Source organism: Oryzias latipes, chromosome 16 (genome assembly GCF_053564925.1).
Source record: "Oryzias latipes strain Hd-rR chromosome 16, Olatipes_Hd-rR_3.1".
NCBI lineage: Eukaryota > Metazoa > Chordata > Actinopteri > Beloniformes > Adrianichthyidae > Oryzias > Oryzias latipes.
The window spans coordinates 21,300,430-21,328,109 of record NC_136252.1 but is presented as its reverse complement, the minus strand read 5'-3'; the positions used below and the strand labels follow the sequence as shown (position 1 = coordinate 21,328,109).

The 27,680-nt window shown below is 40.7% G+C and overlaps 2 protein-coding genes across 17 annotated transcripts; one reads left to right on the top strand and one right to left on the bottom strand.

The window, feature by feature from the left end:
• Window positions 1-1,896: 1,896 nt before the first annotated feature.
• On the bottom strand, window positions 1,897-8,786 carry she (Src homology 2 domain containing E). The gene is made up of 6 exons (XM_004078142.5): window positions 7,787-8,786; window positions 7,302-7,428; window positions 5,699-5,956; window positions 4,987-5,323; window positions 3,624-3,743; window positions 1,897-3,181 (listed from the first exon to the last, which is right to left on the bottom strand). Exons 1-6 carry the CDS (start codon window positions 8,231-8,233, stop codon window positions 2,989-2,991), a joined length of 1,482 nt encoding a protein of 493 aa, XP_004078190.1. The 5' UTR covers window positions 8,234-8,786; the 3' UTR covers window positions 1,897-2,988.
• Window positions 8,787-9,257: 471 nt separating this feature from the next.
• Window positions 9,258-26,683, top strand: cgna (cingulin a). Of its 16 annotated transcripts, none has more exons than XM_078932663.1 (21): window positions 9,258-9,381; window positions 13,615-14,515; window positions 14,629-14,726; window positions 14,813-14,882; window positions 15,003-15,098; window positions 16,773-16,894; window positions 17,923-18,034; window positions 18,229-18,444; window positions 20,179-20,327; window positions 20,489-20,515; window positions 21,112-21,233; window positions 21,313-21,524; window positions 21,642-21,863; window positions 21,943-22,191; window positions 22,280-22,450; window positions 22,592-22,753; window positions 23,170-23,343; window positions 23,822-23,940; window positions 24,179-24,287; window positions 24,369-24,532; window positions 25,002-26,683. In XM_078932663.1, the coding sequence occupies exons 2-21, from the start codon at window positions 13,616-13,618 to the stop codon at window positions 25,135-25,137; spliced, it is 3,630 nt and encodes a 1,209-aa protein (XP_078788789.1). In that variant the 5' UTR covers window positions 9,258-9,381; window position 13,615; the 3' UTR covers window positions 25,138-26,683. The 16 variants fall into 16 exon arrangements, with proteins under 16 accessions (XP_078788789.1, XP_078788793.1, XP_078788791.1 ...); XM_078932667.1 differs by having other exon boundaries at window positions 9,340-9,567; window positions 14,656-14,726; XM_078932665.1 differs by having other exon boundaries at window positions 9,340-9,567; window positions 18,232-18,444.
• Window positions 26,684-27,680: the final 997 nt, after the last annotated feature.

Here is a 27,680-nt window from a genome sequence, read left to right as displayed (position 1 = left end):
CTATTTCCCTTTTTTTGTAAGTCAAGCCAAATGGGATGGATTGGGATTTTTAAGGACAGCCTGGCTGAAATAAATGTTCATTTTCAGATAAATATTTTAGTAGGTATTCAATCAAAACAGACCAGAAAGCCCAACTAGTTGTTGTTGTTGAGACTAATTTTAGCTGTAATAGACTCACATAGACTGTGATGCAAAACTGGCCTGTCTAACAGTCTTGGACACATTTATCCACAAATGGCAGCAGAACTGCTGTACAAGGTGCCAAACGGGCCAGTGGAAGCAGTGTTGGGTTCTGTGCCCTGCCTTAAGGCACTACAACGCATACCGGGAGGCGAACCTGCATTCTTATAGGTTGATCACTCTACCTCAGATCCCATTTAGGAATTTCAGGGGACTAAAAGTTCAAAACAAGAATCCACATCAACAGAAGGGGTTTGAAGTTGGTAAGGAAGATTTGGTGACAATTTATTCAGGAACACAAACAGGTCGTGCTCATTCTATGACTCCATCTACCCACCTGTCCATCCATCCATCCATTCATCCATCCATCCATCCATCCATCCATCCATAATTGTAATGTATTACATCACTTTACTCTTCTATTTCTCTTCATATCATCACAAAACGTTATTATTATTTTTAATCAAAAGTCCCTTTTCTATGTTTTGATCTACTTTTACCATGTAACGCATTGTAACTGTATATTTGTTTTAACAGTGTAGGGACTGCAGAAGAAAATTAACCTCAAGAGATGTGATCTGGTTAAAAGAAAGCTTTGAGAGCACACTTAGAAGGATCTGAGCAAAGTTTGAGAGGTGACCTTTAGCAGAGAGGTGACAATACAGATCACTGCACCTTGAAGCAGCAGCACCACACAAGCAAATCAATTCCCTTTATTCCTGACCACTTTCTTCCTTTAAAAGAAGAACAAGAAAATGGAGGTTGGAAACCTTTTAAAAGGTCCACTCAGATAAAATAAGGTGTGTAGCTAGTTTTAATTTGAAGTCAGCATCAAGCTTTGACTTGAAGTGGCTGGACGGCATAATCATGGAGTGATATATAACCAATACTGAAAAGGTTGGCGGAATTTCTGTCTCAGCATGTTCACACGCCGCTCTGGCATCACATGTTGCAGCTGTCCATTCACAAAGCAGGCTGCCTTCTCCATGTGGGACCTACATAGCTACTATGGCTGTGATTATTCATAGCTCTTTTATACTGCAGCCTGTCTCTCCTCCCTTCCATCATTCCCTGTAGAGATGGCCCTACTTCACTCTAACTAATCACCATGGCAACCTGGTAATCCCTGAACAGTGAAATTCTGACTCCTTTTCTCTCTGTATCGCACACATAGACAAGGACAGCGTGTGCACACACATGGCTGCAGACCCGAGAGTTAACACACACAGCCATGAACATGCTCTGTTAGAGATGCTCAGACCAACAAAGCAACACACTGGTGTTTGCTGGTGAGAAATTTCTTAGCAAAAGCATGAGCTTCCCTGCAACTCTGTGAAGATGAAGCTTCTTGATATTTTAAGTTTGGCTTCTTGTTGGTGATTTAAGCCAATCTCCCTCAGGGCTGTGTGAGAAAAGGCTATTTGTGCACTCACTATTTACGTCTGATTGTGTGTGCATCCAGGTTTGTCAGTTTTGTTTACTGCATATGTGTGTATGTGTTTAATTAATTTCATACTCAGGTCAGCAGTTTTTCTGCTACAAAATAGGCTGTAGATTTTTTTTCTGGGTAGGTTTTTAAAATTACATTTGTGACTATCAGCTTAACGATCTACTTTTTTGGTCTATTTCAATTAAACCTTTTTGAATAAATGATATGTGTTAATAATACACAGCCTAGAAACATGAGCTAGCAACATTCACAATATCCAACAAGTATTTTATATCTTTCTCTGTTTTATTTTCACATAGGTACATTTTTTGTTGTTGGGCATACATGTATTTTCACAATTAAACAAGATTTTGTTGTTTACAGAAACCCTAAAGTAAAAAAAAGATAAACCAACAAATCTTGAATATTGGAGACAGGAACAACTTCTTTTAGCATACCAAAAAGACAGACTTACTAAAATTAAAATATAATATATGAAACAGAATGTTTCACCCAGTGGGAAATTATAAAAAAAAAATCATGTTAGGAAAAATCCAAATATGGAACAACAAAGAAAAAAACAACTGTTCATAACAAAGGAGCACTTTACAATTCACTCAGTTGCATTTTATTCTACTCAGTTACCCATTAGGGAAGTTTCAGCAAAAAAAAGCCTAAATCTGTTTTGGTAAAATTTTGTTCTTACCTCAAAGCCTTCATACTTTAAGTAGGCCTGGTTAACATCACTTACTGCCTTGTATTCTACAGAGTTATGGGAACTCTCCCATTGCACTTGTGCTAATTATCTGATCAATAAGATTCTGTCTCCTAACCAACAGTAGCTGGAAAATTAGCCTAAACTTCTATTGATTCCAGATAAAACCTTTTTGGTATGCAAACTGGGAACCTTTCAGTGCTTTTGTGATCATCATAAGTTAATTTCTTTAGTCCTGTTCCAAAAATTAATTCTGTCACAGCTAATCAATGGTGTTGCTATTGCATTACATGAGTAAGGATTGTTCTTTGTTGTACTAAATATTGAACCTTGGTTTAAAAAACAAGTATTTTTATTTCTCTATGGTTGCTTATCCAGCTGCAGGTAAAGTATGCATTTTTGTTTACTTTCCTGGCAAAAGGCAGAAGTTGTTTCAGTTTACCGTAGTGTACAATAATGTCCACTAGGGGGCACAGAAAAGAGAAATCATCAACCCATTGACTTGGAACACAAACTGGACCAAAGCACATCTTCTGAATCTGTGTGCAGCTGAGTGATAAGTTTATCAGTTTTTTGTTTTTTCAGCACATTTGAGCCTGTCTGTGTGGTGTGTGTCTTTGTGCATTTTTGAGCTTGACTCAATGTGTCTGTTCTTCATGCATATTCAGTGCGGCTTGGGCACTGGATGCTGCAGGGTCATATGCTGTGCTCCTGTGAAAGGCAGTCTGTGTGTGCAGTAGTGGCAGACCAGCTCAGGGATGCTGGGGAAGACACAGCTGCTCTGGTCCAGTGTGTAGCCCAAGCCTTTGCTACTTTTAGTCTGGGCTACAATGATGTGGACACAACTCTGACTGGTCCTGTAAAAGAGAAAGAAAAAGAGACACACACAGTTTTTAGAAAATGCTGCAAGCACAGAGGCAGGGCTTCTGAGACATGAACCTTTCTTAAATGAGTCTGTGTGAGTTCAGTGGATGTATCAATAGCGCTAATGATGCGGAAAAACACCATATAACAAATGTGCACTCAGGCGTATAAAGAACACAGTCACAGACACAATAGAAGAACAGAATATGAGACTTTATCCAAAATAACCTTTTCTTGGCACACTTACTACAAGCATCTTTGAGTCCTAATGGTCTTTCTCTAACACCTTATAAGGAGTTGCTAAAAGTCGCGGCTATTGTACCTCTTAGCACTGCCTCAAAAAGGACAAAAATTGCATTTGTGTAGGAAACATTTACATTTAATGCTGCATAATTATCAGCATTGAGCATGCATTTCACACATGCCCGCACTCACTTCAGAGCGATGGAGTATTTGCTGGTTCCTGATTCGCTGTCTCTCACCAAGAAGCTGGCGTCCCTGCAGCGCTGCAGCTGAGCCTCAGCCTGCTGTCGGCTCACGCTGCCATGGTACCAGCTTGGGAGGCCGGTGAGGGGTGGGGTGGGGTGGGGTGGGGTGGGGGAGGTGAAGAAACAAAGACATTATATCAGGACATTATAGAAGAGTGACTTGTGGGGTTACGGCACATGTCATGTTGTTGCATGTGAAAAATGGGAGAGTCAGACCAAAAAGAAACAGTCAAACGATGTTGTATTGCAAGTTCAACTCAGAGGCACATTGCAATGTGAGGCATTATTGTTGCAGGTAAGGACTAGAATAATGCAAACAAAAGTATATGTGGCTCTGCAGACTCTTCACACATAAGGTGTCGCTGACAATACCCACGGGCAGGAACTAAATATAAACCCTCTGTATGTGTCTGTGAAGCTTTAGGGGCAAAATGCAATGACATTTAAGTACAACACACACACAAAAAAAACCACGTGATAACAGGCCCCTGACAGTGCTACATATGAAACGCACATGTATTCAAAACAAGGAAAATGTGCAATGTTTGCTTGGAAAATAAGTCTTTTCTGTTGGACCCCAAGTTCAATGTCTAATTTTAGCAAGCTATGATGCTGGAGCTGCTGTGGTATGCCTCTGGGAAGGAATATGTATTATAATGGCTCAAATGTTCCTAAAAAAAGTATATTAGAATTTGGTTAAGTCATTTCTGTGAATTATTAATGAAAATATAGACTGAGTAGACTGCTTTTTGATCAATCTTATACCAGAAGATAAGATAAAAAAGATAAAAGATAAGAGTTGTCCTTTACTCTGTGGAGGTGATGGTTGTTAGCCGACAACAAAAATAGAAAAGAAAGTAAGATCCCAGAGTAACAGCCCAGGTTTTAGTCTATAAACCTGAAAGCACTTCCAGGTTCAGACTTCAGGTCTCACTGTGTAAAACGATTAAATCACTCAGCATTTTGCCTGTCTTTTTACAGTCCCTCCATCATGAAAACAAAGGCAAAAACATCTAATCAATGGTGCAATTTGTAACCTTCATGAGGAAGATAATGCACATGGTCCCCTGTCTGTAAATAATAAAGTATATATGGTATTTATGGTCTCAAATATGTATTTATGATCTCTGCTTCCAGATAATTCCTGATCTTAATGCATAGTTCCCTGAAAGGGCAAATGGTAACAACCTATATTGGGTTTAATTCATCCCCTGCATTCATCTGCAGGTCACTAGTCTTTTAAATCTCATTTTTCTATGTTCTATAATCTTTTTAAAGAAAATAACAAAGTATGTCTTCTATCCTCTTACCTCTGTTTTTCCAGAGGCAGGCTTGAGTCCACCTTTGGTGTCTCCCCATCCAGTGGTGAATTGGAAGAAGTGGAGGATGAAGAGGAAAGCTTAGTCGGGCTGGATGATGGTGAGGATTGTGACAGCTTGAGTGTTGGATAAGAAAGAGGCGATGATGTAAGAGGGGAGAGTTTGAGAATCGGAGAGGATGGGAAGGACAAGGAAGAAGATGCTGAAGAAGAGGTTGAGACGAGAGCCTTGTTGGTCCAGTTCCTCTGCCTGAGGGTTTGCTGCTGCTGACGGCCGGAGGTTGAAGAGTTCTCTTTACCAAGGGAACAATCTACAGTCTCAAACTGAGCTACAGGAAAAAGAACAATGCCATTTTTTAATTCATAAGCCTTACCAAATGACAGAGTTACTAAAATAAACACAACTTTGGAAGATTTCTGCTGTGGCCTTGAAGTACAAATCACATCAACAAGTCACTCAATGCAAAAAATTAAAGATCACAAAGACAATAAAAAATGCAAAACAAATAATAAAAAAACAAACTTATTTTATTAATTTTATGTTATATTTGGGGAGAGGGGAATTCGGTTTTGCTGTTTTGTTCCGCTCTCTTAGGCAAACACTAAATTATTATGGTGTGGGCTAGCTGGACATACAAAACTCTGGGCATCTGTCCTCCCCCCTCCCCCCACCCTTCCTCCCATACCCTGCTTATTTTCTTTACCTGACAATGCTCTGACAATGTCTTCCTTTCTCCACTCCCATGGGAGCTCGTACTCTCCAGCTGGACGGATGTCAGACTCTGGTCTTGTCACAGGGATCCACACTCCCTCGCTGTGGCCCTCCAGCCCGCCTTCGTAGGGGGTGTCATAAATGATTGGTGGTGACTGCGTTCCCTCGTCTCCCCCCTTCACCTCTTTCTGACCTCTGTCCAACAGTACACACACTTTCAGGAGATCTTTTGAGCCCCGGCGGCGGACATCTACAACAGAGCAGATGATTAGTTAGCAACACTGACACAGAGAATAATTGAAAATGTAGGAACTAAAACAGTTTATCACATTTATTTCCTTTCTTTTTTTTCACATTACTTAACATCAGAGTTCATCAATTATCCACCCGGTGATTTTTATTTTTTTCATTTATTTATTTATTTGTTCCTTTCATGAAAATTGATGTTCAAATGTTTACATGTTTCTCTTGCATATTGAACTTTTCATGATTGATAACCAAGCAGTTAATAAATTAGTGTTCAATCTCTACACAGGAAGAAACACGCTGATGTTGATGAGCCGAGAGATTCAACCCGTGAGTTTTTTTCACACCACCGAATCTCTGTACTCCAATGAATTTACAAAGCATATTCTCTAAGTTATAGAACAGACAGGTGAATCTATATACAGAAAAACACAGAAAAGGCCAACTCATTGAAGGTTAGGTAGATCCCATTCAAATAAACATGGAATATTTTAACGTTATTTATCTTACTTAGAAGAAAAAACACAAACAGCTATATAAGTCTTTGTTTAATATGAAACATTGTTTTGCAAACTAAGCCGAGGCACAAGGAGATGCTGTATGTATTACTAGAATGTTTTTTTGCAGTCTAACAGGTAGCCGGAGTGTCTGCACTATTGTGTCCCTAAACAATGGAGTTCCAGGAAGAAAAGGTCAACACTGCTCCTGATTGGCTGACTGACCGCTCCACTTCCTGACTGCTGGGAAGTGATTGGGTAGGTCTGGTGGTAGGGGAGCTGGCGATTGTGAAGAGCAGCCTTTGGGTTTTATGGTTGAGAGGGGGATTGATTGTTGTCACATAGAGGGGACCATAAAGTGTAAGGTATGTGCTCCCCTGAATGTGTGTTGTTAGGGAATAGGGGGAATGGGGGATGGAAGGGCATTCAGGCTGATGTCCTATCAAGAGAATGGGGCAAAGGAAACAGAGGCAGGAGACAGGATGCTGGAAGAGGAAGCTGCACCCTTTGTCCCAGCACAACACTGTTACTATAGTGACCGCCTGCCAGGAGGGAAGTTTGTCAAAAGACTGGGGTCCAGATTGGCTCCAAGTCCCTTTAAAAATGATGATTTCATAAGAGCGCAAGACATTGTGTACATAGAGGAATGTGAAGACAACACACATCAACAATCTTATCATGTATATTAATTAGTTTTTAAAGATGTGCTCAAAGGAATTGATTTGGATCTACAAGAGAACTTGTATTTCAGTTTTTTTTAAGTTGCCAGGAGTTCTGGAAAGCCTTAAGGATCTACCTTAAAGACAATTACAACAGCACTGACAACAGATAAACTCATGAGTTCAGCCTCACCTGTGATTATGACCTGGGCATCATATGGCTCCATGTACCCATCATTGACCCCTGCTCTTTCAGCCTCTCTCTGCTCCTTGGTTTTTTCAGCGTCAAAGGGGTCTGCGTAGTCCTCCAGTATTATCAGCTGTTAAAAAAAAAGGACAATGATATCATGACTCCTGTTTCTTTTTTATATCTTTTACATTTAGTAAAATCTATAGTGTTTGTGTGTTTGTGTGGTTTTCATGACTAAGTGACAAGTGATGGAGGGATAAATGGAAATACTTGTGCAAAGACCTCAGTGCATTGTGTTTGTCTGTTTGATGTGAAACAATGAAGTGAAACAGCACTGCGTTCTTTTGAGGTGGAAACTTCATAAAGGGTTATGAACTGAGATGAGAGAAAACATATAAGAAACCACAGAGCTTAAATCAACAGGGAAGCAAATCTTTTTTCCCCCGCCTCACTACTTTGCTTTTAGTCTGACTTTTTTTTGTACTTACCGCCGTTTTAATGTCTGCCTTTCCATTGTCATTGTCATGCTGCTTCTGTTCAGTACCTCCATTCACTTTGGGCGTTTTGTCTTGTTTGTCCACTTTAATCATCCTGCTGATGTACGCCTGCGCCAGGCTGGAGGTCCTCACCTGGCGATTCTCATCGGAGGCTCCAGGCTCGACCTTGGAGTTTTTGCGACCTTTTCCATTGGTTAGGCTGTCCCAAACTGTCCCACCGTAACCACTGTTGTTGCGACCCAGCTCAGTGGCCGAATTTTTCCTGTTTCTCCCAGTCAGCAAACTTCCAACTCCTCCATCTTTACGCTGATTTCCCTTCAAACTATCCCGGGAAAAATTGGGTTTAGGTCGAGTTTGCGGACCAGATTCAGAGGCCGAGCGGACCCTTTCGTTTCCGTTTTTCAGGTTTATGGGGAAATCTTTAAACCATTTTGCCATGACTGTGGTTAAATGGACACTTCTTGTCTAAAATAAGTTTGCAATATTTCTTATTTTCGCTCTGTCAAAATAAAGTTAACGCAATAAACTTTACGCACAGTTATTCATAACTTATTGTCAAACTAACCTTAACGTCACCAACTTTACGCACAGTTATTTACCTGTTGGTTACAGTGACTTTGGAATGTAGTTGTATCCAAAATAATCCAACTAGGCAGACCCAAACTGATAACAAAACCGCGTGGATTCCTGAAAATCTCAAACTCCCTAGAAACCACAAACCCCTGCTGCGCCTTGGAAGATCTAAAGTTGGTGACTCACTGCTGATCTTCTTGGTGACTGCTGCTGTGTCAGCCTGCACCTGCAGCTATCCCTGCAGCTTGAAGAGCAACTTCTGCAAAGTATAGAATCGGAAGAATCGGAAGTTTTTCTTTGAATCCAGTAATGATCCCATTCCCGGTGCGTGAGACGGTGCGTGCAGCCTGCTGACCAAGCAAAGTGATGAGGTGGAGTGGAAAGTTGGTGTGCGCAGATTCAGCGGAGCTCTGGGAGGAGCTGCGTGGGCGGAGAACTCGGTAAGGATGCTGGCCTGGTGTTTCTAAAGCAGTAAAAGATTCGAAATGGAGCATGACACCAGCTTTTTCTTCTGCCAAAGCTGACTTGATAGTAATATGTGCTTTAGTGAAAAATAACAAACACTTTTGCAAATTATTAGATTTGATTTGTTTTTTGATTAAAAACATCAACATTTTCTCTATCTATCTATCTATCTATCTATCTATCTATCTATCTATCTATCTATCTATCTATCTATCTATCTATCTATCTATCTATCTATCTATCTATCTATCTATCTATCTATCTATCTATCTATCTATCTATCTATAGTTGTTTGATTTTTTAATACATTTTGCTAATCTGTTTAAACTAATTTCAAACTAATCATCACCATTTGTTCTTTTTTGTCTGCTAGTTATCATTTTCTTGTTTTTTTCACTTTGCAATCCCAATTTCAACGACTGAAGCTGAGTGACTGACGTAGGATTCTACCAATAGCGCTGCTAGGAGTGAGCTTCTGTCCCGCCCCCTTCAGCCAATCGCATCCCATGCTAGAGGCAGTGGGCGGGGCGTCAACATCTCAACAAAAGGTAACAGGTTGCATTTTCCAACAGCATTGAAAACTTGTAGCTGCGTTTCGTTGAACTGGAGTTGCACCCCCCGCCGTTTTCTGCGAGAACTGTCTTGGATTTCTTTTGAAGAAAACTGACATTACCACCTGTATGCTGGAACGGAGACGTCAAAAAGAGGCAGAGGGATAACGTTTGGGACAAGAGGTGACTTTTCCGGTTGGATCATTTGAAAAGTGGCTTTTTCGTAGCCAGACGGTTAAACCAGACAGTTGAGTTAGCCCACTCAGTCATGTAATTTCTTTTGAGGGATTTTACGGGTCTTATGCCGGTCTTTTATTTCTTTCATTCGAGTGGAAAGCTCTTATCACAGTGTGTTATATTTTATGTGCTTGACAGTTCGCGATGTTTAGAGAGAAATGAGGTCTTTGTGATTGATAACAATGATGTTAGCTTAAATTAAAACAAGCTACAGTTAGCTTATAATTAGTACTTTTAGTTGCTAAACTTTCGTTTATTTAAAAAAAACAAAGTCACAGAGCTGTTTCTGTGAAGACTGCTGTTACTAAGAGAACAACAACCAAAGAATGCTTATAATATAAACTTTTTCTATACATCCAAATGGCAAAAATATTAATGATGAATAATCAGAGAATAAAAGTACTTCTGGACAGACAGGTGACGTCCACCTGCTTGTTTCTCTAAAGCACAGCTGGCCTCTTTAAAGCTTGGATGTCTCAGATGACTCAACAGCAGCAGATGATGACAGTCTTTAAGTGGTTTAAGTTAACTGTAGGGAGACAAGTCGACTGTGGTGAGAAATTTCCCTGATTTGGCTTTTAACCGGTCAAGTAAGCTAAAAGCTCACATCATTACTGTAAATAAATGCATAAATAAAACACTGCAGCAGCTAGTAATGATGTGAAGTCCTAATAACCAGGTACTCTGTTGACTCCCTGGCTTGAACAGGTGAGTGGAACAAAAGGACAAGTGTCAGGAATGTGGGACTTGGGAGGGGCACGCCTACATGCTCCTAATATGGTGACACTTGTGTTCTTTTTTGGCACCACTCAGGTTACGCTTTGACATGCCAGGGATCTCCTCTAAATGTGAGAAGAGGGATGAAGGGCTGTTTGTTAGAGTGTGAAAGTAGAGCAGGGGTTTGTGTGTGTGTATGGGGGGTGTTGGTGTGTCAAGAATGTAAGGGCTAAGTGGATAACTGTCGGCTTTGAAAAGAAGAGTGCATCAATATTGCTCACCATATTGTTGGTCCTCCTCCTAAAACTTAATGATTCACTGGGGCCAGACCGCACAGATTACTTTTTTCAAAGTGCAGGTTTGATGGTTCAGGCAGCTGTAAATCAGTTTTAGTGACCGATTTAAAGAACACACAAAGGATCTATAGTTTACATGTTTTGGTGTCTTTTTGCTGTAGTCCATTTATTTTTACTTTTAATATAAAGTTTGAGTAAAAAAAACATTTTTTTTATTGTTTTGACTTCCAAAGTTGATCATTTTACTGTGCTCATATCGTCACGTTTGATCATGAAATAGGGAGTTTTCTTATCCCGAGGAAGCAGATCACCTCTACAGCTTCTTAACCGTCTGAAAGCATTTTTGTTTATCCTGCTGTGCCGCTTTTTGTTTCATCTTTGGAACAGGTTGAAGCATCACACATAAGTAAGTCTGCAGAGGCACTTTCACACTTTTCCCTCACTGTAATTTCATTTAACATGGTTTCTATTCCATCTCAGATCTTAACGGTGAAGCTGCTCCAATTCAATTAAACTGTGTGAGAATTGAATTAGAGGCTGGTGGAAGAAGGACTGTCAGCATATTTTAAGCAAAGGGTAAAAAACTTGCCTGAAAAGCCTCAAAACCTTGCTTTTGGCTGAAATAATCGTTGGCTGTCAATAAAAATCAGTCTTTCTATGATTTTAGTATTGATAAGTTTCATCTAGTGAGTGAAAAACTTTTGTGTGCCTGAACAGACAAAACTTTTCTTATCTTGAGTGATTACAGACAAGGATAGTTGAAAAACTTGTTTGATATTCTTTACTCTCATTGCATTTTGAAAGCATGAAAACTTTGCCCCTGAAATATGCTTTCTGTTTTCCGATTGAGAGCGCTGGGAAACTGAAATGTCTAGGATTTATGCATTCTCAGAATTGCTGCCCTGGTTTTCCGCCCCACATCAATCAGACAATGGGATGGGTTCTCCCCCACCTCACCCCTGTCCCTCTGAGCTGGCAATGCCTACTTGACCCAGCAAAAATAAAACATTTACAGCAGTGAAAACCAAGAGCCAAACTCTAAAGCTATATACCTTCGCTGTGCAATTTCCTTTTCGGTGACCAGATTCAACTGCCCCCCGACAAAAACATCACAAAGCACCACTAAAAATTGTTGCATGTGTTTTTCATTTGACGTATCTTTGCAACAGTCTTCAGTGCATGACTTGGTTTGAGGCAGCAGGCTGCAGACTTCATGCATGACTTAATAAATGTGTTGTGGCAGGGAGCTTTCTCTGCAGCTCCCAAAGGATGGGAAATAATTGACCATCTCTTCAAATCTGGTAATTAGGTCTGTTTAAGCTTAGTGGTTATGTATGGCAGTAACCGTGAAATGTATACAAACGCTTTATTATTTCATCCTCAGGTCGATCATCACTTGCTCTTTCCCTTTAACAGTTCCATTCATTTGAAAAGCTGTCAGTAACTCCCCAGTCTGGTTTGAGTTTGAGCCTTTTCCACGTCAGAACGGTTACTTGTTTGATAGCAAGTATTGCAGGCAGTTTCCAATGTGTACAGGAGGGAGGATTGTACTCTGGAACAGTTTGACTTTGGATTTTATCGCATTGATAAGAGAAGAAAACCTCACCCTCCCTTTCTCTTCCCCTGGCCACTTTCTGCTGCTCTCCTCAAAAGGCTGTGGAGGGAAGTGGAATACGCAAGAGTGGCGAGGTCAGGGGGAGTGTTGTAATAGTTTTGGAGTCAGTATCATGAGCCACAGCATTGTTTTCTTTTTTTTTTTATAATGACCTTCTATAAGTAGTGATAGTTTGATATGATATCTCAAGCATTTAAGCAACTAAACCAAATGTTTGGCAGATTATTTCACAATTTTTAGAATTTCTCTGTTTCAAAATAGTATATTAAATTCATTTAAGTATCTAACAAGGGATATGAATGTTTGTTGTAGCAACTCTGTGCTTTTAAGCTTTCCAAGTCTGGTTAAAGCAATTAGGGCTGGTGTCTAGTACATTTCAAAGATTAGTAAGGTTTAGCTGGTTCTCACATGGGGAGTGCCATCTATGACAGTGTGCCTCCAGGTTAATGACTCACAGAGACGCTGAGGACAAAGTTCATTCAAGCAGTCAAACGCCCGTAGATCTGCATTTGTTCAAACTAAGCTTTTATCTCTGGGTTTGTATTTTCAGGTGTTTGTCTTTATTTACTTATTTTTGCCTAAAAATTTGTTTTTTAGTCTGAGATTGATTGCTAATTCTACATGTAAAGAATATTCCTGTCGGTCTATGATTCAGACATTTTGAAAACAAACTGAAAAAAGTACCTTTTGGGGAACTGTAGTTGAGCTTGTTCTTTTTATGTGACTGAGTGTACATGCAAACAGAGCTATGTAAGGTCATGTTTGATAATTAGCAAGCATAAGGCTTTAGTTCTAAGTGCCTTAGTCGTATTAGTGTACACACATTGTTGTACAGCTTAATGCTTTGTTCCTCGAAAGAAAAATTGCATCAAATTACCAGTCAGGTGATCCTCTCTGATGTTCTCCTAAACGAATGCAAACACAACCTGGAATTGATGTTGAGGTAAAGATCAAATGTTGTCATACATTTGGTCAAGGACAGTTTGTTAAAGTGGAGGTGGAAGATGAAGGAGATTTTTTAGGATCTAATGCTCTTCCTGTTTTCTTTCACTTTTACTTTGCAGTGTAAAGCTGTGCAGGTCAGGTTACGTTATGGTTTTTCCCTCCACTGCTTCGTTTGGAATGCCCAGCATGCTCACACTACTCATTTAGCCTTATCAGTGAGCAAATGTTGAACGATAACCTGCTTCCTTTTTCCATTGCAGACAGACTTTGAGTGATGAATTGAAATAAAAAAGTTGTTTTTTTATTGTATAAGGTATGAGGATAAGTAATATTTAGTTATAAGCTGGAGTTATAAGTGAAAAATCTTTGTTCAGGAATGCCTAAGCCGACTTTTGTTGTTCTTTTCTGCTTTGCTGCCAGCATGAACACGCAGTCTTCAGGCCACAAGACTGCCGTCGACCATGGCGTCCAAATCCGATTCATCGACAACATTGGAGACGGTGGGAGGCACCCTGCGCCCCAGCCCAGGAACAAGCCTCCGAGCTCCTCCAAATACGGGGTAGCAGTCAGGGTGCAGGGAATTGCCGGCCAGCCCTATGTGGTCCTGAAAGATGGCCAGAAGGGAGATTCGTACGGGGTCCAGCTCAGGACGGACTATGGACCTGACTACCGTAGTCTTCCTCGGAGAACAGTCAAGCCAGGGCTGGGAGTGGAGGAAACATATGGAGAAACAGGAGAAGGGGGAGGCCAGGGAGGGGTTTTGCGCCGCGCTCAATCCCACGGATCACTGCTAGACAGAGATGGAGTGCCTGCCATCGAGGATTTTGAGCTGTCTAGACCCCCTGGGGATGGGAAGTCTGGTAGCTATGGGAATCTGGACGGAGGAATTGGAGTGAGGGGTAACAACGAAGAGACGTGGGCTGCGAGTGGCAGAGAAGGGCCTGTGGAAAGAAGAATGTGGGGAGGCTCTTACCAAGCTACCAACCTCAGCAGGTCACAGGAGTCCCTTAGGGACAGTCAGCTGAACCCGTACCCACCCCAAAAAGTACATGAGTTTCAAGTAAATCAGAGACAGAGTGCTTTCAGCAGGCTGAAAAACAGGTTTGATGGTGGAGCACCTGCTAGCCAGCAGAGTGGACTCCCTCCTGTACTTCAGCCTCCACGAGCTACATCTCCTTACACCAGCCAAAGCCCCTACACCTCTCCTCCGTCCTCCACTAACAGCAGCTTGGGTCGCAACCAAGGCTCTGTAGTTGCGTCCCGCTCCAGCAGCCAGTGGTCTTCAAAAGAGCGTCTGCAGGTGGACCTACCTGACACACGGGTAAGAACTCGTCGTTCGTTCGTGTTTGTGCGTGGCAGCTGTTTCTGGAGTGAGCTCTAAGCACCGCAAAGCATGCAGTATTGCAAGCAGAGATTTCTGATCTATGTCTGAAGGCGACCCCTGACCTTTTGCTGGACCAGGTTCAGAGTGCTGAGATGAGCAGTGAGGAGGAGCAGCTCATGAAGAACCTCTACAGCATCTTAAAACAAGGGTATAAACCTTGAGTTTACTCCCATATTCATCTGTGCGTTCAGCTAGTTGCAGCGTGAATGACTTGAAGGGTTTTCTTCCTTTTAGATCCAACGAGAGAGATGTTGTCATCAGACAGAAAGTTGAAGCAATTTATCTGAATCTCCAGAGCCTAAAGGTTTGTTCATTTTGAAACTGACAAAAATTCCCTGAGGAGTCCCCCCCCCCCCCCCCCTAACAATTTAGTAGAACAGGCCTTTTACATGTATGTCTCGTCTTACACTCTTTTTGTTACCAGCCTAAAGAAAGCCCTCATGAAGAGTGGATGAGAGCAAAAAGGGAGCTGGAGACAAAGGTGGCTGAACTGCAAACTGCCCTACAGGAAGAAAGAAGGGTAAGTGGAGTAGAGATGAAAATGCTGGTAGGCCCTCGTACCTCTGACAGGAAGAAATGTCTGTTCTTTCTGTCCTTTAAGTCAGGTGTTAGACGATGTTTGTGTAAAACATGGTGTTTACTGTTTGTATGTCCTAAATCAGCGCTCCCCAACCTTTAGTGCACCACAGACCGGTTTGATGTCTTGCAAAATTCTCACGAACCGGTATGTTATATGTGGCGTGGCGGACACACGCTGCAGCAACGCTGCAATAAAGGCAGAGACACGTGATAAGACGTACACTGCACTTTTATTTTGACACACTAAACATTGTACATCGCACAAGTGTCATCGTCCTCTCTCCTTCCCACAGTCATGGTGCTAAAAAGAAGTAAACACAATAGGAAGAAATAACTAAGGGTGAAACAACATAACTGTCAGATGAAAGGACCCGTAGGCAAAAAGAAACACCCGTGCTCAACCAAAGCAGGCAAAGGGGATTGATTTGATTCCCTGTGATGCCAGCTCTGACAGTAACCCCTGCAGCCTGCGGAACTCTGACAGCAGACCAAACGCGCACGTGACCGACACTACAATACAACAAAATAATATGACTTGCATGAAAACTGTGGTATTTTCTAAACATAACAATAAACGCGAATTATGACATGAGCAACGTCCTCTCTGCCCGCAACACTCCCTGGTTGCTATTATTATAACATTTAAACATGCCTTCAAAATAAGTGCATGGAAAATCCAACTCACCACAATGCTAAATGGTTCGAGGGAATCTCCCGTTGGGATAAATCCGTAATTTAAGTAGGACTCCTGATACTGTCTAATAATGTAGCTTTCTTTTTTTGGAAGTTGAAGGCTCCTCTTCTGTCTCCTGGCTGGGCCTTTTCCACTTGGCAAAGAAACTTACCAAAGACGTTTGTTTTTTATTCATTTTGCTAGTTCCTGGGTTTTATTTTAGCGATATCCTATCACGTGACCGAGACGAGCGAATTGGCCTGCGTCAAGAGTAACATAGATGGATGGAGCAGAGAATCGGGCAATTTTTCAAAATAAACATCTTTTAGATTCCGAAATAAATAAAACGGAAGTCATGTAAGTTATTTTAGTTTTTCTTTGCGGCCCGGTACCAAATGACCCACGGACCAGTACCGGTCTGCGGCCTGGGGGCTGGGGACCGCTGTCATAGATGACCCAGTTCTCTCAATAGCTGCTTATAAAGAATGTTTACATAAAAAGAGTAATGTTTTGTGATTTTTTTTTATTGGGGTTGCACTTAGTTTTTTTAATCTACTTTGCAAGACAATAGATTAATAACATTTTTTTGTTGGGTTTTACTAAAGAATTTTTTTCAGGAGTTTTTGTGTTTTTTTTTAACAAATCCTACCAGGAAGTCTGAGGGCTTCCTCGTCGTACTTCAGATTAATCCGTAAATCCCTTTGGCCCAGTCAGAGGTGCTCGCACACGCACAATAATCCAACTTCAATAATGACTCTTTATATGTTGTGTAGCTTGTAAAGTCTTAATCTTTAATAGCTTTAAATAATTCAAGCTCATCTGCATTGATCAGCTGGAAAATGCAAGCCCACAACATTTCTTTAAAAAGCCAATCACTCACGCCTCCAGAGGCCCGGCCTTGTCTTGTGTTTCAGCTCTCTTATTTATTCATCACTCCTGTAGGAGTCTGCGCGTAATTCCGATCCTGCTCTGAAAGGTGAGCTGGAATCCTGTCTGGATGAAAATCTGCATCTCCAGGAGCTGCTGAGCAGGAAGAATACAGAGCTGAATGAAACCCAATCAGAGTGAGGACGCTGCATTACACACACTCAAACACATCTGCACCCATCCACAAGTATTCTTCAAAGCGCTACAGATGATAACAAAGACTTTCAATCCTTTTCTCACATCTCCATTCAAGTAGTTTTTATTCATTTCATTATTATTCAGACAATATAGCACTTTTGATGACATTTCTTCATTGATATTAGTTTAGCTGTCATACAGGCAATAATTTGCATGTAAATTTAAGGGGTTTTCCTCAATAATTCTAAAATATGAATTCTTACAATTAGGATGACACAAATAAACTTTTACACACCAAAATCTGTTTTTCAGTCAGCCATACTGATGCATTCACCATTTAAACTCTCTGCATAGTGTTTGAAAAAATATCTGTCTACTGAATGTTTTATATGATCCAACAAATGGAAACGTTAGGCACGTTTTAAAATGAGTTTTTATACTGCAGTTCAATGATGTGGAAAAGTGCTCCTTATAAGCATTCTAATTTGAAAGATTTTTGAAATCTTTTTAAGGTCGATTCAAGGCTTTAACCACATCTATAGCACAGCAGCCCCACACCACAATAGATCATCACTATAATGTATTTTTCATGAACTGCGATCATACAAATTATTTTTTGTCTTAATAGTTCAATAGTTAACATTTTTTTTGTCATTTTTATTTTTTCCTGCGGTTGGGTTTTTAATGACTTTTTTGGGATGAGTGGCCTTGCTATTGGAGTACCTTTACAGGCAGATTAATACTAATCCAAGTCAAATATAGAAATTACTTTGACAGAAACATTTAAGTCTGGAAAACCAAAAAGGTCAGCTGAAGAATGACACTACCCATTTTCAGCACAGGGGTTATCATGTGGTTGGCAGGAAATGAAAACAAAAAACAAATGCTATAATCTGTGAGTCATGAGCTGGACAGTTAGATGAAACGTGAAGTCACTACTACTTGCACTCAATACAAATCAAAAAAGGTCAGCTCCTAAACGTTTCTTTAAAAGTGCAACAGTGAGTGAATGCGCTCTTCCTCACAGACTGACTCAGCTTCGGATGGACAGGGATGGCGCCGAAAAACATATACGAGATATGGAGGACCAGCTGGCTGAGCTCCAGGAGGAGCTGAGGAGGGAGAACGGCTCAAAGACGGTACCACATCTGACACTCACAAACACTCCCAGACATGAACAGCAGGAACTTTTCCTTGCAGTCTTTTAAAAGAAAAGCCTTTCAGTGTAGCAATGTTTCATTAAAAAACTTTTAAAAAGTTTGCCAACCTTGAAAAGGCCAGATGAGTGATATTTTGGAGCTAGTATGCAGACTGTCTGAATTCTCTCTGTCAGCAGGACCTGATGTCTTGTCAAACTCAACTGATGGAGGTTTGTCAGCTGAAACAGAAGCTGGAGGACGCGCTAAGACAGCGGGAGCGCGAGCTCACAGCTTTGAAAGGAGCTCTGAAGGATGAGGTGGCGTCGCATGATCGAGAGATGGAGGCGCTTCGACAGCAGTACGGCGCCGACATGGAGAAGCTCCGCAGCAACATGGAGCAGGTGTCTCAGGTGTGTAACGCTCAAAGCACCCAGCAGATTAGATGTGACAGTGTTTTTCAAATAGACACAAAGTGAGCAAACTAGGTCAATGGTAGAAGATGCTGACAGGAACAACCAAACAGTCCCAGCTTCCCTTTTGCATATTTTGGTTCTTAATTTTCTTTTTGCTGCAACAGTATATTTTATTTGTGAGGGGGGTCCTGAAGGACCTATGAGGGATTTTTATTCAAATCATTGTGAATCAGGAACAGACAAAAAAATGTTATCGGAATAAGTCTGTAGCAGTGATGTAGAGCAGTGTTTTTCAACATTTTTTGAGCCACGGCACACGTTAACCTTGACAAAAATCCCGCGGCACACCAGCATCCAAAACTTTTAAAAAAGGACAAACTCTATATTCTGTATTGATCTACAGCCCCTCTGCAATCTCACATGCATTTTTTATGATAATTGTGACAGAAAAAGCTGGAAGCTGCAGCTGTTTTTTCTAAAATATGTAATAAAAGTTAAGTTAGAAGATTTAAAAACTGTGATGTTTGTTTTTTGTGGTTTCAAGACGTTTAACAGAAAGACTCATTGCAGAGACACTGTCACTTTAACACAATGCATCATGGGAGATGTAGTGCAAACAGCCGCCAAAGGCAGACAGACTCGCTTCTCTGAGCTTCATGGTTTTGTTCACTTGTTCCACGGTCTGATACCGGATTCTGTGGAAAGCTACACCGCTAAAGACGAGCGTTAGCTGGTATTTTTGTTAGAACTGAGAGACTTTATAAGCAGAATCTGAACAAGGAAGTGAAGACTTTAACCACTTCTGATTGATTGATGACGTGTGATTAAGCCTCCAAGAATGATTGGTGGAGACAGTTAAAGGGGCGGGACTTTTCCGAAAACTGTTATAGCTGCAGCTAAATCGCAGTACAGTCATTCTTATCAAAATGTCTTTAATAGAATCAAATAAACACATAGAAAAAAGTATTTTGTGATCTTTGATATTCCTAACTACTCAGTGTTTTATCAGGGCCTGTTTGGATGAACAAAGAACTGATATCCTGGAGATGGAAAATGTTTTTAGATCAGTAAATGAGGGCTATTTCCCACGGCACATATGACCATCTCCCACAGCTCACTAGTGTGCCGCAGCACACCAGTTGAAAAACACTGATGTAGAGGCTACAGTGGTAAGGCACAAGCTCCCTGGTCCCCTCCATTTATCCATGCATCCACTTGTAGACGACTACATCCAGGTATTTCTTTGTTATCCTCGTCTGAGCTGGAATCTGACTGTTGCACCGGTAATGTTAGGATAGGGTGTGAGGGGCTGTAAGCTAGCGGGAGAGCATGTAAGCAGATGAATGATGGGAAATGGGGTTGGGCTTGCTCTGCACCAACAGTCCCATCCACAACTTAGAGGGGAATTTCTAATGAACTGCTCCTGCTCTGCAAAAACTTTGTCCTGGAAAAAAAACATGGGTTTTTGGATTTTGGTTATAAACGGCATAATCGTGATTAAAAGACCACTAGGAGAACTTTTACAGTAGATCAAAAGAAGATCAGAGTGGGAGTTTAAATAATTACTGTGTTTGTATGATGGATTCATTCTGATTAACCCGTTTTCAGGACCATATCAACCATAAATGCTGCATCTGGGATTCTGTAGTGGTTTTTGCTTCAGTGTAGAGTTGATCTGCCTGCACGGTGTGATGGCTTCAAAAAAATGCTCACCTTTTCTTTCTATCTCAGTCTCAAGCAGGAATTGAGGCTGAGCGGCTGCGGGTCAACACATCGGTTCGTTCCCTGCAGAAGCAGCTGGAGGACTGCAGAGATGAAAGCAGCCACTGGATGGAGCAGTTTCATGCCACGAGAGATGAGCTTCGGTCTGCTAAACAAGAGTGAGCATGTGCTGCAAAACCCATTTTTTCCCCAACATTTATCTGCACAAGGATCTTTATCACCACCTTTTTAGGGTTTCTCTTTGCACTTTGTCTGTTGCTAACGTATTTCTATGTTCTCTCTCATTCTGGCTTGTCACTGTCTCTCCCTTTTTTGTCAGAGAGCTTCCCAGCCACCCTGAACCACAGTGAGGGTCCCTGATTTAACAGCATTTTAGGTTTAGATATGTAGAACTTTAGATGTGACTTACTAATACCAACCGCCTGACCTGTTATTGACAGTCTGTGTTCACTGTAGTGCTCCATGAAGACTATTCACACCCAGTTCTTCTCTTCTTCAGCTCCTCCATATCCCACACAGTGATCCGCTTCCCATCTAAAGTGTGTAAACCCAACGTAAACAATTGATTAATTAAAATGTTCAAGATGGACAATAATCATATTTTTCTTAAACTAGTCACAAAGTAAAGCTTCAGGAAACTGAGATTTCCTCTTTGTCATTTGGTTGATTCAATGAAAACTGCCTCTAAGCACAAGTCACAAAGAAACAGAGGAAGGGTGTGGATAGTCTAGAGTTAGTCTGTGTTTAGAATACATACAAAGCTGTTGTTCCTATAAATATGTAATTTTCGTTTATTGTGGTAGCTTGAAAATGTTGTTTTTGTTGTCTGTTATTAGTCGATGCAAGTCCGTTATTCACATGTAAAACCCCTTTGCTTATCACAAGAAGTGAGGAAAGCTCACACATGATTTTATTGAGAAATGGTCTATGTTCATGTTTTAGACTCCTGCAAACTCGTCTGGAAAAAGACGAGCTTGAAGATGAGTTGAAGGAACTTAAGGATAAATTGAGCATGATGAAACAACAGACACCAGATCCCAAACACACAGAGATCCTCAGCCAGGTACAGCGATTGAAATGTCTAAAAAGAGGAATATTTGTTTCTTTTGTTTGAGTCATCATACCGTCAAATGTCTGTTCACGAACTCCAGCGATCTAGCGGTGATCTGCAGAAGGTCAAGTCGGAGCTGGAGAAGCAGAGGGTCAACTTTGACAAGAAGGTGATGGAAGTGATCTCTTTGAAGAAGTCTCACCAGAACCAGGAGGCGGAACTGAGATATGAGATCGACAGGCTGAAGGAGCAGCTACAGAGAGCCAAGGAAGACATTGCAAAGGCACAAGAGAAGAACAAGAAGGTTTGTAAAAGTATTACTTAGAACATTGAATCTCATGGTTTATATGTTTGACCGAAAAATGTTAGGTCATTTTTACAACAATCAATCTCTTTCATTTCCTATCTCTTTTGCCAAAAGCTCCCAAATCCAGCTACTGTGTCAGACCTCGAGCAGAAGCTTGGCGAGGCACAAAGAGAGGCAAGTCGACTCAAAGAAAAGCTCTCTGAAACGGAACAGGAGCTGGAGACCATAAAATCCCACCTGAACAGAGCTCAGGCAGACGTGGACTCTCTCAGAGAAACCCAGAGTGACCAAGAGGCAACTAACAGTCGACTCAAAGAAAAGCTCTCCCGATTAGAGGTACAGTTCAATGCGTCTGACACCTCTAAAGCAGCAGATGTTCAAACACGGTTGTATAAACGATCTGTGGTCCATTCAGGCTCAGCTGCAGAGCAGCGCAGCAGAGAGCTCAGAGGCAGAACTCTCCCTCCATGCGGAGATGAGAGGCCTGAGATCTGAGCTGGATGAGGCTAAAAGAAGACTTTCCAAACTTAACCAGGAGCGTCAGGAACTAAGTCTGCGTCTGGAAAACTCAGAGAGGGACAAGGAGGCACTTAAACAGACAGTCAGCCAGTTGGAAGACACCAAAAGCCAACTGGGGAAAGCTCTGGACAAACTCAACAAAGATGTGAGATACATGAAGGTCTTCAACCAATGGGTAAAACTTGTTCAATCTGATTTCCTGTTTAACTTTTGTTGCCTCTGTCCTTTGACAGTACGAGTCTCTCAAACTGTCCTCGAAGGAGGAGGTGCACGCCCTCAGTGCTCAGCTGGAGGAGCAAAGAGAGCGAGCACGCAAGGAGATGCAGGATGCTCAACGCCACGGAAAAGATGCGCAATCTGAGCTGGAAAAGCATCATGCCAACCTGAAGAGACTGGAAGAAGAAGTGCGCATCTCTGTTCATTTTATTGTGGACTTTTTCCCAAATTTGGTTTATAATTTTTTGAGATACAATTTCCATGAAGCTTGTTTTGGAAAAGAAACAATATATCATATTAGATAAACTTATTTTTTAACTTCTTCCTAGATGTTGCGTCAGAAGAAGGAGCTCCAGCTTGCTTGTGAGGAGAGAGACAACCATCAGCTGGATAAAGAACTGCTCTCCAACAGACTGCGCCACCTTGAGGGAGAGTTAGAGGCCAGCAAAAACAGCCACAACGAGAAAGCACGCGAGGTCCGCATCCTGGAGGTAAGAGGTCCTTTTCTCCTGTCACGTGGACAAAACAAATAAGTCCTTCCCTTTAGTACCGGTAGTTTCTGCCCTGAATCATCCTTGTCATTAGTCCCTGGTAATATTTGTTAATATTAAAAACAATCATACAGTCTTGGTGCAGCCACATAGGTCGATACAGATCTTCATTTTTCAAGAGAAAAACCCAATACTGCTCAATAAATTATGCTAAAAAATGATATTTTCTACTAAATTGTGTCTGGAATAATAATTTCTTTTAAAATATGTATTTAAAAGTGCGGATTTGTTCTGATAAAATGACTGCTGCATGTGTGGTTAACTGAAATCAACATCATTATAAGGTATTGTTGCTTCTTTGTACAGGGAAGGTCTCCTGAGAAACCCGCTGATTCATGTTTGCTGCTGTCTTTCAGGACAAACTAAAATGCATGGAGTTGGAGTGTGAGGAGGAGAAGAGCACAGTGGAGATGCTGACGGAGCGCGTGTCCCGCAGCAGAGACCAGATCGACCAGCTGCGCTCTGAGCTCATGCAGGAGCGCTCCTCTAAGCAGGACCTGGAGCTGGATAAAAACGGCATGGAGAGACAGGTACGTCAGACTCCACTCTGTTGTTTGCTAACATCAGGCCTGCCCGGGTTATTTTCACTGGATTGTAGGCCTTAAAGAATGTATGGCTTAAAGAATGTCATGACAGGCAGGTGGTTAGAATTTGTCATTTAAATAGTTAAAGTGCTGCCTTAATTATAACAAAGCACAGTTGAACCATATTATTAGGTCAAATTTAACTAAATGTATATTTTCTTATCTGCCTTTCTTTTCATTTTTGCTATAAATGTTGAAAAAAATTCTGGAAACATGATTGTCAAGAAAATCTGGTTTAAATCAAAAGCAACCCATTCATACATTCCAAAACTATCAGAAAATATTGTAAGTGTTCAATTATTACATGGCATCTAATGCTTAAAAAAGGCGAATTATGGCTAAAAACTAGGTTTTAAGGATTAGAAAGAACAGTACACGTCATGACCCAGAGATTATTGTGACTGTGATGTTTGTGCCTCACCAGCTGAAAGAGCTGAGAAGTCGCGTGGCTGAGATGGAGGGCCAGTCTCGCTCCTCAGCAGGAGTCTCCCAGCTGGAGAACAAGATCCAGGAGCTGGAAGAACGCTTGCGCTTCGAAGAAAGGTGCAGCATGAGAGAAATTATTTTTTTAAAGTCCTGTTCTGTTATGGATGGTTTATAAATAATTAGCATTCCAACACATTTTTATTATTTGATAAAGAATATTTTTTGAATCTTCCAACAATATGAATTCTTTAATGAAATCTTTATTGAGAATAAGGACTTTTCACGTCACAGAAGTTAATTCAGGCAAAAGCTGATATAAGCTGCTGTCACTCACTTGCTTGTTTCTTATTTTTAGAGAGAAGAACTCTGTGTTGGCGTCTCAACGGCGTTCAGAGAGGAAGCTTAAAGAACTTAACATGACATTGGATGAAGAGAGACACGCACACACTGAGCAGAGAGACCAGGTAATAATGACAACAACACTTTGTAGAGTTGAGGATTCATTCCAATAAGCAGTCTGACATGAATACACCTTTGTGTTGTAGCTCGCTTTGAAAGTGAAGGCTCTAAAGAGGCAGGTGGATGAGAGTGAAACAGAGCTGGAGAGGATTGAAGGGCTGAGAAGGAAAGCTCAGAGAGACATGGAGGAACAGATGGAGCTCAAAGAGAGCTTGCAGGCCAGAGTCACAGCTCTGGAAACGGAGCTCAAGTAAGCCTTTATTTTATTTTTATTTTTTTGCTGTCTGCATCGACTAATGATTATGTAAGGCATTTCCTGAAAGTGACATTCTTCCAGCTGCACCATGAATGAGTGAGTAAGAGGCAGACTCAGTGTCCTCCCTTTTTAATCCTAAAATAGGAGACATGTGATGTTGTTGTCAGTGATCCCAAATTCTTCTACTGTGACGCAGAGACACCCAAGAGTTAATTAAGATGCGGTATCATGGGTGTTAACAAATTCTATTATCTAATACACTGTACGTCAAAGAAACGGATCCGTTTTGCTTCCAAAGAGCTAAGAAAATGACATTGCTCTAAATGACCAGCAGAGGGAGCTCTCTGTCTGCAAAGCTCATAATGACTTCAAGTTGCAGATAAATAGGAAACTTCCTGCTTTAACAAGTTTGCATTTAAAGACTGTAAAGATGGTACTACGTAACATCAATCATTCCTAACAGGAGGAAAACCCAGGCAGCCATGCGGCAAGCTTTGGACTCATCAGCTCTCAGCTCAGACGATGACGACAGCCTGTACGACCACTCCACCATCACCTCCATCCTCACTGAGGGCAACCTCCAGACCAGCTCCTGCTAATGCAGCAATGCATGAGCAGCTGGAAACGGATGATGAAGGAAACTGCCAAACATATATATTTATTTAAAAAAAAACTGGTTGGGGGTGTAAACAGGCTGGGTGGAAAGTCTGGATTCCGAACAGCATGGTGTGGCAGAGGTCAATGGGACCTGGGAAATAACCTGTTGTGGGGGTTAACAGGAGTGATTTTCCACAGCAGAGAAGATGTAAGGAAACAAAACATCCTGGGAGTTTGAGGGGAAATTCTTTCAGTCCAGCTCTTGTAGCTCGTAAGGTACTCTGTCAAAGAAAAGCTTAGCAAACAGGCAGAGCCACTGACTGAAGTGAAAAGATTAGAAAAATAAAGCCCTAATGGGGGATCGAGGGTACTTAAGTACTTTAGCACATTTTATGGTACAAAGCGCTGTGGTTAAACTTCATTAAGCTCACCAGGACATGCCTCCTTGTGCTTTTTGTACTGTTTTAGAACAGAGCTGCCATGTAAAACCATTGGAGGACACAGAAAAATACACCACACTATATTTCTGAAGCGGCTGTAAGACTTTGAATGGTCATATACCTATTCTAAAATGTTTGTTGCCACTGATCTGTAAAGGTTGATGGCCCTCTGTTGCATGATAATAAGCTCATAGACTTAAACAAGGCGGTGCTACATTTTTTAGGGTGATGACACAAAAAAGTTAAACCAGCAGTTCTGCAAAATATAAATAGAAGCAAATGAGAGTAATGTCGAACAAAACTAAGGTGTGGAAGTTTTGGGTCAGGTCTGGATGAAAAGCATGATGAAAATTACTCACCCAGCGCAAAAAAGGAAAGGTGTCATGAAGTCCAGTCCTTGACTCAAGTGACTGAATAATGCTAACAATGTTGCACGTAATTCTGTCTTCTACAAAAACAATGTTCACACGAGAAAAATTCACAGTGTTGTATTTAAATGAATTTAGATTTTGATCACTTGAAACAAAAAGTGCATTATGGTATATTTTTGCTAGTTTGGGTCAAGTATTTGTGTCCCACAATGGATGAATCCTACAATATGAGTGAGTTTATAAAAAAGACGGCACTTGAACCGAGTCTCTCGTCGAAATAAAGCCTGGAGTTTATATTCTTATATTAGAAGCCACCTTTATTATTTTTGGTTTTATTATAGACTCACAGAAAAGTCTGCTTTCTCTGTATTTGAGGCACTTAGGTGTAACTTTTCTCACATAGTGACTGTAAATAGTTCAATTTTAATTTTTTTTCACTTGATTTTTATAATAAAATAAATATTTAAGTATAATTTTTTCAGTCGTATAAAGCTGTATTTCTAGAAGCTTTGAGATTTCTGTGCATTCCTTTAGAGAAAATGATGAAATCTGTTTAGCAGTGACTTAAAAACCTCAAAATGTCTCAAAAACTGGAATTCACACAAATATCCTTTTATAGGTATCTGCTTGTAAACTAAAAAAAAAAGATGTTCAATGGGATTTGTTATGGAACAAAATGATTCTGACGTACTGTTAGCGATGTACTATTTTAGCAGCAATAAATATCTGTTCATTTATGTTCATGTGTGTGATTTATACTTTTCAACCGGAGTCCTAGTCAGCTGCAAAAAAGAGTCAACACTAGAAACAGCTTCAATTTTCCATCAACAAGCGTAAACAAAAGGATGTTTTTTGAACTGGAATAGGCAACAGGAAAAACCCATCAAAGTTGAACTTTAACACCACACCTTGAACAAGACACAACTTTGCTATGGAAAAATTAGAACCAAAGATTTAATGAAAATAACATTTTTAGATAATTATATTAATTACACATTTTATGTTTGTTGATTAAAACTTCACAAAAGTCAAATTTGTATATTTTTAGCTGCAACGCCTTGTTTTTTTCCTGTTGGATCACTTGTTAAGTAAGCCTCATTTTTGTTTACGTGATGCCAGATTTCTCATAAAACGGTGTTAAAGAGTTTGAGCTCCCATTAAATGTAGTTAAACAGTCTCCTTATGGTGTTAAGGGAAAACTTCCATACTACAAAACATCACCGGCCACAATAGAGCCTGAAAGTTTGTCAAGTCAGTCAAATTTAAAATGCATGTTTTTTGTTTTTGTGCCAAATAATTTTTCTAAATGTTGAAAAATGCAAAAGGCTGTTAGTTTTATTAAGAGACATCTAGGAGCACCATAAATCAGGTTTTTATGGTTACTTTGTCTAGACAGTTCCTGAGTCCTGAAGCACAACAAGCCCAAAAACGAACACCAGAGGTGGCCAAAGATATTGCCTCATAGGAATACAAGCAAACACTTCTTGGGAATTTCACAGAAAAAGGTGAAACATAATCATCCTTGTCAGAAATGCAGAAAAACAACTACAAAAAACATGTGTCATGATATTTTTAAGTCTAAAAAACTTCATGCTGAACCAAAAGCATGGTTTTGGCACAAATTAAACTCCATACAACAATTCAGTTTATGGTCTTTGTGGTTTTGGGAGACTGGAAAATGTTTTCTTTCAAACGCATCAAATGTTTGGACATTTTTTGGCACTCACGAATGCT

Excerpts from the sequence above, each read along its gene's own strand:
- cgna (XM_078932663.1), top strand. The coding sequence starts at position 13,616 with ATGAACACGCAGTCTTCAGGCCACAAGACTGCCGTCGACCATGGCGTC. Across the intron at positions 14,883-15,002 it reads TGAATCTCCAGAGCCTAAAG|CCTAAAGAAAGCCCTCATGA; the intron begins GTTTGTTCATTT and ends TTTTGTTACCAG. Across the intron at positions 22,192-22,279 it reads TGGACAAACTCAACAAAGAT|TACGAGTCTCTCAAACTGTC; the intron begins GTGAGATACATG and ends GTCCTTTGACAG.
- she (XM_004078142.5), bottom strand. The coding sequence starts at position 8,233 with ATGGCAAAATGGTTTAAAGATTTCCCCATAAACCTGAAAAACGGAAAC. Across the intron at positions 7,429-7,786 it reads AGGCAGACATTAAAACGGCG|CTGATAATACTGGAGGACTA; the intron begins GTAAGTACAAAA and ends TTTTTTTAACAG. Across the intron at positions 3,182-3,623 it reads AAATACTCCATCGCTCTGAA|GACCAGTCAGAGTTGTGTCC; the intron begins GTGAGTGCGGGC and ends TCTCTTTTACAG.